At 39.1% G+C, this 10,658-nt stretch overlaps 1 protein-coding gene and 1 long non-coding RNA gene across 12 annotated transcripts; one reads left to right on the top strand and one right to left on the bottom strand.

The window, feature by feature from the left end:
• The first annotated feature begins 736 nt into the window (after positions 1-736).
• On the top strand, positions 737-6,168 carry LOC143265706 (uncharacterized). 10 transcript variants are annotated; one of them, XM_076539301.1, is made up of 7 exons: positions 886-1,886; positions 1,968-4,722; positions 4,786-4,910; positions 5,232-5,273; positions 5,387-5,586; positions 5,707-5,907; positions 6,018-6,168. In XM_076539301.1, exons 1-2 carry the CDS (start codon positions 1,815-1,817, stop codon positions 2,316-2,318), a joined length of 423 nt encoding a protein of 140 aa, XP_076395416.1. In that variant the 5' UTR covers positions 886-1,814; the 3' UTR covers positions 2,319-4,722; positions 4,786-4,910; positions 5,232-5,273; positions 5,387-5,586; positions 5,707-5,907; positions 6,018-6,168. The 10 variants fall into 10 exon arrangements, 9 of the variants coding, with proteins under 9 accessions (XP_076395416.1, XP_076395419.1, XP_076395417.1 ...); XM_076539304.1 differs by lacking the exon at positions 4,786-4,910; XM_076539302.1 differs by lacking the exon at positions 5,232-5,273.
• Positions 6,169-9,011: 2,843 nt separating this feature from the next.
• Positions 9,012-10,434, bottom strand: LOC143265707 (uncharacterized). Of its 2 annotated transcripts, none has more exons than XR_013040388.1 (4): positions 10,211-10,434; positions 9,743-10,125; positions 9,402-9,641; positions 9,012-9,273 (listed from the first exon to the last, which is right to left on the bottom strand). It is a non-coding gene; the product is annotated as an uncharacterized LOC143265707 (long non-coding RNA). The 2 variants fall into 2 exon arrangements; XR_013040387.1 differs by having other exon boundaries at positions 10,201-10,429.
• Between the last annotated feature and the right edge of the window lie 224 nt (positions 10,435-10,658).

The following is a 10,658-nucleotide window of genomic DNA, read 5'->3' as shown; positions in this document are numbered from 1 at the left end:
AGTTGTCAAACACGCTAAAAAGTATACGGACGATGTTTTAACAATTATTTTACGAAATTTAATGACAAAATTAATCGAAAAAAAATTTTCGATTAAAAACGAATTTCTAACGTAATAAACGAGTAACAAACAACAATATACGTCCAAATAACATACAAGAATCGAGAAAATATTTATATTTTTTCAAAAAATTGAGCAAAAATCTCTCCGCATAGTCGGTTCGGTGCCGAGTCCGTGTGACGTCGGGCCTCCGACGTTGACATAGAATATAAGACACGTATGTAGCCATAGAATATAAGATATGAATGTAACCATAGAGTGTAAGACATGTATGTAACCTTAGCCGTAAGACATTATTCACGCCATGTTTAACCATAGTTAATCATATAGAGATAGGGAACAATATGTAAGCAAGTAGCGTAGGAACCGCTCGACATTCCTTTCCCACAAGATAAGTCCTTTCCTCGAACTCAATCCCATAAACATCCTCCCGATAATCCAACTCATAAACATCCTCTAAATTAATCATGATACCCTTATCGACAACAGACCATAACATCCTCTCACGACAACTCCTACATCTCGTCTTACAAACATCCTTCAAGATAAACTAATCAGAATATCCTTATCGACACCTAGCCATAACATCCTCTTACATCAGCCAGAACCTTCTAGAATGATTTCCTTTGTCCTCAACCACTATAAAACCCAGCTCATTCCTTATCACCCAGAGTCAGTTGGCGCCAGTCCGCCCTAGTCTGCATACCGGTAACCTCAGTGCTAGGTAATCCTGCCTGAGGCCCGTCCAGTCATCCAGTATCACATCAGCCCAGCCTGATTCCTAGGGAGTCGTAAACGACTACCCATTTCGTCGAGCGAGTAAGCATAAGAATATATTATAAAGGAACAATACACATATCTACCTATATACAATCGAGGATTTATTATTGGAGAATATACAATTATATAATTATACTGTTGTCTTCAATCTTTAATACCTCCACGACTTGAATTATACTATCGCAACCTCCGAGCTTCCGTGATAAATCACGCAAGACGAGCCTAACGGCTACGACGAGGACATAGAAATACTTCAACGTCTCCAACGACAGCTGCTTCCACGGGACCCAGGGCCACGACGTAAGCCGGCGAGCTACGCTAACCCGAAAGCTGAGCGAAATAATTAAAAGATACAGTCAGCGAGGCGAGTGAAATAGCGTATTATTTCACTGGACACCCCTGGCCGTAACAAAATTGGTGACAGCGGTGGGATTGACTCAGCACCGTGGAGAGATAGCTGCCTACGTGACATTCAGCAAGTCAAGATTACGAAGCGTGTGAAAGAACAAAGCGGACAAGGAGGTCTCGAGATAAGAAGCGCGCCAGACGTTAGACGACACCGGCCGGACGCTCGACCGTACCGAGCGGGAGATAAGCGCGCTGCATTCCTGAGCGCGCCAGTTCCCACGACGCGCCGGGTCTCACACCAGCGCGGGTGACGCATCCACTGCCGCCGCAGTAACGCGCTCATTCAGTTACGCTCCTTGATACAGTGAAGACGTCGAGTTCGCGCTACAGAGTTTTTCGACAAGAGCAGATCCCTAACGTTCTTGACTTTGCAAGCGGTACGTGCGCTTCAGGGCTGTACTACCTCTTGCCTGGAAGAGGCTTAGGGCATTCTGTCTACAAGATTCGCTAGTTTTCCGTAGATATTCGTGTCACACTTGCGCGTAAAAGCGAAGGTGTTGCCACAGTATCGAAAGAGACTGCGAATTCTTCGCGTACGATTAAGTGAGTAGCTCAATTACGAGCCGATGACCGCTGTTGGTAATCGGATTTTTGCGCGTCCACGAACGCTGCTGAATACGCGAGCCAACAGCATGCCGGTAAGTCATTGAGACTGAGTACAGGAATTGTACTTTTCTTTCGTAAATAATAAATTTTTAGTAATCATCGTTTGAAAATAGGGGAAAAGGAAGCGTAGCTGCCGTGCGGGCCGGCGAGTAAAGGCGAGGAAGCTCAAGCTCCTCGAAGAGAAGTTTCTACAACAAGTGTTTGGGCCAGAAATTGTGACCTTGGATAGTGAATCGGACACTGGGACGACGTCACGCGAAGTGCCGTTACTCAGCTACGACATTTTGGACACAAGAAGTGCCATAAAAGTGTATAACCACAGGGAAGTGCCAGACAAAGTATTGGTGGACCTTTTCCGGGCGTTCCGCGAGAACGAGTGGTCGTGTCCGCCCTCGGTAGACGAATTCTGCGGTTATTATTCTGTTCGGTCTCAGACTCCGATAAGTCCGTGTCAGAGTCGTTAATTCTATCATCCCGATCTGGTATTTGCGCGGACGTTGATGGCAGTGGGGACTGATCGCGTGAACTTCTTGCGTCTGGTTCTGTCGCGCCTGAATGCACGGGAAGAGTACGACCGATTTCTAGAGTGGGGCCACTGCTGCCTTTGGTGGCCGGCTCAGCAGTCTTTTCTAGTTTTATTTTACTGAACATCTCCCTTAGACGTGCCGGCCTCGAATCGGGTTTAGTCTGGTCAAATCGCAGAACTAAGTTCCTCCACCGGACGCATCGGTCCCTCATCGAAACGTCAGCATCTTCTAGGAAAGGGCGTCCCAGTATTCCGCACATGGGTATAGGGAAGGAATCGGGGACTACGTAGAATTCGAATCGTTCCCCGAATAATGTAACGTTTGTTGTGCCAAGGGTCGTGATAGTGTCCGATGTGACTCCCGAAAATTTTGTTTCCTCCTTGGCGTTTACTTGCGTGTGAGGTTTCAGAGCGCCGAGTTTTATTAAATTCGGTTCGGCACCAGTGTCGACCATCATGACTGATATTGATTTTAACTCCGGCGCGCTTATTCTAATTTGGGGGATTGTTGTTCCTCCCCAGCAATCGACACAGTTGATTCTGCGTGATCCAACGTTACCGCGTGCACTGTTTTCGTGCTTGGGCCCTCCCGTCCTTTGTTCGTCGCGGGCGGGAGGGCTTGCTCGTTTCCCGAATTTCGCATTTGTTCGTTATATCGACGCTTTCTGCATTCGTGCAGGTCGTGACCTGGAATGTTGCAGTATCGGCAGAATCTATCAGGCAGCGGCGGATCTCTCCTATCATCTCCGCGGGGGTATCGCGTGAATCCCCGATTCGCCTGGTAGTTCCGCGGCGGAACGGGCGACGTTGGTTTCCACGAGTCGCGACGCGGCGGACTGTCAAAACGGCGTTCGCGCCATTCCGAGTTTTGATCACGCCTTCCGAAATCAACGCGACGCGGAGATTCGTTTCTTCTAAAGTCTCTACTTGATCGCCAGTCGAGAGTTCCGTCACGCTGTTCGAAATTCACGCGGCGCACTTCGGTACGGCCCTGTCTCGACTTTTCCAACTCTAGTCTCTTGAACACCGAGATGGCTTCTCGAAATACGCATTTTAAAGGTTCGGCCGCGACCACTTTCACTTCCAAGCGCATGGGTGACATCAACCCATCAATAAAACAGCTTTTCGCGAAATTGTTAATTTCATCGATATTAGGCGCGCCTCGGTCGCAATCGAGGATCGCATCACGCAAGTCTTTTACCCGGGTTATAAAATCTAGAACGTGCTCACCGTTCTTCATGTAGATACTGGCTAATTCGCCGCGGTAGTAGTCGACGGTGCGTTGTGGTCCGAAGATGTCCTTTAGGGTGTTGCACAGCTCAGCGACGGTGTAGATCTCTTCGTCCTCCACAGCGGCAGCGGCGTGCCCACTCAAGTGTCCAATAATGAGCTTAACCAGTGTTCCCTCGGCGTGAGCGGGAATTAACTGCTTGGCTCTTTTACACGCCCGTGTAAATGTTAATAAAGTCGGTGAGGAACCATTGAAAACGGGCACCATTTTTACCGCTTCGTTAAGGGTATAACTGACGGATTCACTGGCAACGGCAACACTTGGCACCTCCATCTCCGTGGGTAATTCTTCGGGAATATCACTTTTTCTCGGTATCGCCCCTTGGCTCTTTTCAGCTTTCCGGATTTTTGCTAACACTGCTTCGTTCCGCAGGCGAGCTTCCTCCAGCTCTCGTCTCTCGCTGTCAAGCATTCGGGCTTCCTCTCGAAGGCGCCTTTCCTTTTCGATTTGTTGCTTTTGCACCATGGCCATTTCGTCCTCACTCTTTATTTCCGTGGGGGTGTCCCACTTGGACGTCGACCGATTGGACGGTCCCGATTCGACGCGTTCCGATTCGAAGCGGTGCCGATTGGACGCGTTCCAATTCGACGCGGTGCCGATTGGACGCGTTCCAATTCGACGCGGTGTCGATTGGACTCGTCCCAATTCGACGCGGTGCCGATTGGACGTCGTGCCGATTGGACAGGTTTCTTTTGGACTCCGAATCTTTCGGACTGCGTAGAGATTGGAACTCGCTCTGGTTTAGTTCGTGTAGCGGTATACGCAATTCGGTGTATGAAGTTTCGTATATATTATGCGTTATGTGATAAAATATGTGATGGAATATATTAAATTCGGCTGTGAATTAAATTAAATTGGTGATTTTTTTCTGTTTCGTGTGTTGAAGTACATAATATGTGTTTAGCAATGTATAGATGAAATTTAACATCTTTCGTAGCATCGTATTTAAACCTGTATATAATAGTGGTTTTTCGTCGGATTTCATAATGCAAATGTACGCTAATGTTCATTTTGAAGAAAATCAGCAGCAGTAAATATTTGTCATTGATTGGTAAGTAATTTTGTCCATTGTATGTAGAAGCGATGTTTGAATGTTGTATTTATTGTTTGACAGGTACAGGTTATAATGGGGAATATTTGCAAGCTGATTATTAAGACAGTGCAGGAAGCTGCATGTCAGTTATTGCAAGAAATATGGTATCACGTAGAATATTATTGTCCAGTAATCCATATGTATAGGTTAGTTTGGATTTATTAAAACTATATGGAATTTTGAAGTGTGCGATGTAGAACTGATTTATTTTTTCTCATAAAGAAGTGTAGAATATGATAGAGAACACTCTATAAATGGATAAGTTAAATCATGTGTTAAAGGGTTTATTATTATTTATCAATTTCTTTTGCGCGTTACATGTATAAGTACTATAGCTGTGAACTCAAGCATGTTTCCTCTTTTCGTACATTCTGATGGTCCAACATGGCCAAAGTCATGCTAATTTCGTGTATTGCTTATTTCGTGAAAGAAATTTGATCGATAAAATTGTATCTAATTTTTGACAGGTATAGGCTACAGCGAATCGCTTCTTGAAAGTACTTATTAAGGTAAAACAATGAAAATGAACCTGCATATTCCATGAAATAAAATGAAAGTGCTGTTAAATACAATATATCAATATAGAATAATATGATCTTTTGTTCTGTCCATTCATTTTTAGCATTTGTTCAGACATTGATATAGAAATTACAAAAGAAGTTATAGAGGAAAAAAAATTGAAGACATACAATAAAGAAATGAACCAATGTTGAGACAGAATGTATAATTTTTAATGAAATATTTGAACAAATAACTCAGGCATTGTCTGAAAGCGCAAATGCAATTATTTTCTGTCGAGGTACATCAGGAAATATGTTTAAGGTAAAAGAAATATTAAACTTTATTTTTCTCAATATATCCTTTATTTTATAATTAATGCTGTTGAATACATTGTATCAATATATAATAATATGATCTTTTGTTCTGTCCATTCATTTTTAGTATTTGTTCAGACATTGATGTAGAAATTACAAAAGAAGTTATAGAGGAAAAAAAGTTGAATACATACAATAAAGAAATGAACCAATGTTGAGACAGAATGTATAATTTTCAATGAAATATTTTGAACAAATAACTCAGGCATTCTGTGAAAGCGCAAATGCAATTACTTTCTGTCGAGGTACATCAGGAAATATGTTTAAGGTAAAAGATATATTAAACTTTATTTTTCTCAATATATCCTTTATTTTATAATTAAAGCTGTTGAATACATTGTATCAATATATAATAATATTTCTTTTCTTTATTTCCAGCACATGTTCCAGCACCGATGAAGAAATTATAACAAAGAAGTTGGGAGTATTATAAAATTAAATAAATTTGTCTTGCATCAATCATAAACTTGAAAAACAATATAACCCTAACATACTTTAAGTAAATAAATTGATACAGAGAAATAAGATACTTAAATTGTAATTTCCTGTTCCAAGTTCCTTGATATACACTTAATATTATGGTTCCCATATTCTTTTCCTATCTGCAAACAAACACTTTTATCGAGTAAAATATCAGAAGTAAAAAAAAGTTGTGTGCAACAAAGGCATGGTTATTTCACTATTCACTTTCATCTATTTCGTATCACTTGTACTGTGTTTACACTTAGAATCATCTCATCCCAGTACAACAGTCCCATTAGAATATTCCATTTTTAAGATGAATAAGACAAAAAAGGGCAGAAAAATCAATAATTGACTCTACCGATCCACGCATTTTCGTGCTTAACATCTCTTCTTACATGTAAGCGCAAATACTTTTCAATTTTTTGACAAAAAAAAGTGCTTATCATGACAGATAAATTATTATATAAACTTACATTATATGAAAACACAGTAACTAGAGTCTACTATTATTTCATGCATGCTTAGCGCTGCTCAATCTGTTAATTCTAAATGATATTATTATAGTGATAGTATTGTTATCATCGATAAAGGTATGACATACCATCATACCTGGAGGATCACAACACAATCTCAACCTGTCATGTTTACCTTCCATAGAAAATTTGTACCTCTATATCCACTGGTGCTCTCAGTTTCTTCTTCTCGTTCTCCATTGATCAAGAAATGCAGCAGAATAAGTGTTGCTTGCTACAAAATAGTATATTATTTATATTAGTATATTGGATACTGCTTACATTTAAGAATACTCGAAGTTGTGTACAGGAATGAAAGACGCTTATTCCCTGGAGGCAGTTGTAGAAGAGATATACAGCAGGTAGAATATTGTGTTACTCCAGCTGTCAAATTCGGGGCACCATAACCTCCACTACAAATGTTTCCAATTGCGGCTCCTGAAATGGAAATTGGTTAAAGATGACGCGATTAGTTAAACGAAGGATATTAAAAATCATAATATAAAGCCAAGGTTCGACACACATACACCGATTGTTGAAAAACAATAACAGGAAAACTCACCTTAATGTGAGTTTAGTAACTTAGAATATCGGCAGTAGGCAGTTATTCAGTCGATAATCCTTCTTTGCAGATGGCGAATATACCTGCGATTAATATTGTTTATTTCTTACAGGAACAAATATCGGTACAGTAAATATTCGATATGTGCACAAATGATCTGTACGATATGTGCATCAAAGTTATCCCCACCACTGGGGGGAAAACCCCTTCAGACGCCAAGAAGCTTGATCGCCGAGAAATGTAACGTGATCCGGGCCTTAGTATATCCGTGAGACAATACCAATGCAAATATAAAACTTGTTTATTTTTGATTTTTCCGAGATCCAACTTTTACCAATAGATTCTTTACATTTTTCTGATTAAAATAAGACCAAACACGACATAATTTGGACTATATTTACTGGTGTAATTGACGATAAAAGTTTCTCACGTCGAAGAGGATAGCGAGTCAAAAAGAGAGAGACGCTACGATCGTAGCAGTCGGCAAAGATCAAAAGTCTGTTCGATTGTTTGCAATACTTGAGCATTGCTAATTTTTTTTATTTTTCATCCATTTCTTTATATAACTTTCTCCATCATATTCGCGACATTTTTCTGATTAAAATGAGACCAAACATGACGTAATTTGAGTTATATTTACTTGCAATGTCTTATTAGAGTAAAGTCATCGATATACGCGTAACACTTGAAGTTACAAGTAAATATGTCCCGAAGTATACCGTGTTTGGTCTCATTTTAATGAGAAAAATGTTACAAATATGATGGAAAAAATTTCACAAAAAAAAAAAAATACAAAATAAAAGTTTCATTCTTGCATTAGGAGTGTCCTTCTGGTAGGTCACTGTTTGTTTACGTTCAGTCTCCTTCGCTCGAAATGTAGGAACTGTACGATATCTACACCAGTTCGACGTTCGGCAAAACATCAATCAATGTAGGAAGTGTACGATATCTGCACCAGTTCGGTCCCGAGAATGGTGCACATATCGAGCATGTACTATACATAGTCTAAATTATTTAGTGTTTAGTCTTATTTTAATCAGAAAAATATGAAGAATCTATTAGTAAAAGTTGGATAACGAAAAAATGGAAAATAAAGAAGTTTTACTCTTGCATTAGTATTATCCCTCACTATGTTTCCGTTTGTTTACATTCGGTATCCTTCGCTCGCTGTCCTTTTCTACGTTCGGCAAAACATCAATCAATGTAGGAACTGTACGATATCTGCACCAGTTCAGACCCGAGAATGGTGCACATATCGAATATTTACTGTATTTCTAGCACCCAGTGATGACGCTGACGTCAATAACTCCATTTATGGTTTTCCACCTAAATCGGCAGTCGAAAGAATTAATCAACAATAGGTAAAGTAGGACAAGGGCAGCGATATATCGACGTATGATATGCAGCGGCAAATTTGTCGTATTTACATATCATTTCATTTTTATTCCGTTTTATTAAATTAATAACATATTGCCTACCTTCCCACTTATTTATTTATTATATCACGTACTTAATACTTACAGATTTACGATAAACAATAACATACAATTAATCTATACTAGTATAATAAAGCAGAGAAGTTTGTTTAAACGAGTTAATTTTCAATCGGATATGAAAAAATATTTTTCTGTAGATAATCCGTATATCGAGGAATACTGTAAGCTATATAACATGTCGCAATACTCATTGAAAATATAAATTCTTCTACTAGAAGTATTCATAGCTTAATAAATGGTTTTTCATTGTTTCATATTCTATAGAATTATATTAGGTTGAAGGAATTGTTCTTAGAATACAAGTATCTGGGTATCATGATCTTATTGCAATTCAAAATTACTTTCATATATTATATTTATATTACATTATACTATTTTTCACATATTACACATTGTTATAATTTTAAATTATATTGTATTCAATTACACATATTGTATATTTAAATATTCCCATAACAGAATGTATTTTTCACTATATACTATACCACGTATTTACCTTGTACCTTGGTCACTCACCCTATTGTTTATTGAGTTTTTTCTTAGAAGCTCTATAGTCGTGTCTACTAGAATACTCATAACAGCTACAAGTCACTTTAAAGCTGGAATTATAAAAAAAAACGGGTTTGTTAGAGTAAATTAGTTGTTAAATAAGGAAAGAAAGCACAATATTAGGTTAAACAAGGATCTGACAGGTCATCATAGTTTTCAACAACAGACAATCAATTACCTTAATTCATTTTTTTCAGTAATGGATGGTAATTAGGATAAAATGCATTGACAAGACATTGCAGCAATGGTTCATATTAAAACGATCCTTGTTTCTTCCAAGATCAAGGCATCCATTGACAGCTACGTACACAGGAACGGACTGGCACTGGAGATTGTTCACAGAAGTAGTCCCTATTTGGCAATTCCAGCAGTGTACAAAGCCTTGGCTATCTTGATTACGGTGCTGTTCTTCATCTCTCTGTTGATTATTGGTGCATTGGATCAATGTATCTCATTTTATGGTAACATATTATGTATTTATATTGCTTGTGCGCATTAACATATTTTCATGTAACTTACCTTACATGAAAGAACTCAGTAGCTGGTTACTACAATGCTAAAATCACAAAAATCTAAAACCAACAGCGAATGGGAATAGTTTGTAAAACATTAGTAATATATAATATAAAATAATATATCAGTATTCACAGAAGTTGGACATGCACTGGTTAAACACGGCCTAAGGCAGTAGTTTCACGTAACAGGAGTCACTCTTTATTTATAAATAACCAGCAGTGCGAAATTCGTCAACATGGTACGATATAATATACAACGCGATTTCACTTAATACTCTGGAAACACATCGGAATAATGAAAATACTTTTCACTCTTTCTTTATTGATAGGTTTATCTATTCATTTATACGGAACAGGATCCGTGAAAAAGATCCGATGCGCTATAACCTACAATGCGAAATACAAAGTACAGTTAAATACGAATCACGTCAAAATTGAGACACACCGAAAAACTATGCGCACCTTAACTCACTTCTAATTAATACGCACAGAAGTAACACGGAATTCGCAGAACTAAACAATTAAAAACTATCGCTAACGACACATAATACCATCTCACAATTTTTACGATGTTTACCGGACGCGTGTCCGCATGGCGGCACAGCGTCGTCGTGCGTAAGGGTGCGTCCACACGTGAAGGATGATTTTCGCTTAAAGGCTTATCCCGGTATCATATATTTACGACTAGACTGCTAAATAAATGGTTCTTTTTACAATAGAAATAAACACACTAATGAACTCTTAAATACTTTATGAACAAGAATAATAGAAGTTTATTTAATTATAACTCAAGATTATTATTATAAACGTCGTTGACGCGCACCACAGCAAACCGCCTCTTCATCGTGACCGTACGACACACACACACACACACACATGCACACGCACACACATGCACACGCCCACGCACATGCACACAC

Source organism: Megachile rotundata, chromosome 13, assembly GCF_050947335.1.
Source record: "Megachile rotundata isolate GNS110a chromosome 13, iyMegRotu1, whole genome shotgun sequence".
In the NCBI taxonomy this organism is placed as follows: domain Eukaryota; kingdom Metazoa; phylum Arthropoda; class Insecta; order Hymenoptera; family Megachilidae; genus Megachile; species Megachile rotundata.
The sequence above is the reverse complement of the archived record's forward strand: the minus strand, read 5'-3'. Positions and strand labels throughout refer to the sequence as shown.

Excerpts from the sequence above, each read along its gene's own strand:
- LOC143265706 (XM_076539304.1), top strand. The coding sequence starts at position 1,815 with ATGACCGCTGTTGGTAATCGGATTTTTGCGCGTCCACGAACGCTGCTG. Across the intron at positions 1,887-1,967 it reads CGCGAGCCAACAGCATGCCG|GGGAAAAGGAAGCGTAGCTG; the intron begins GTAAGTCATTGA and ends GTTTGAAAATAG.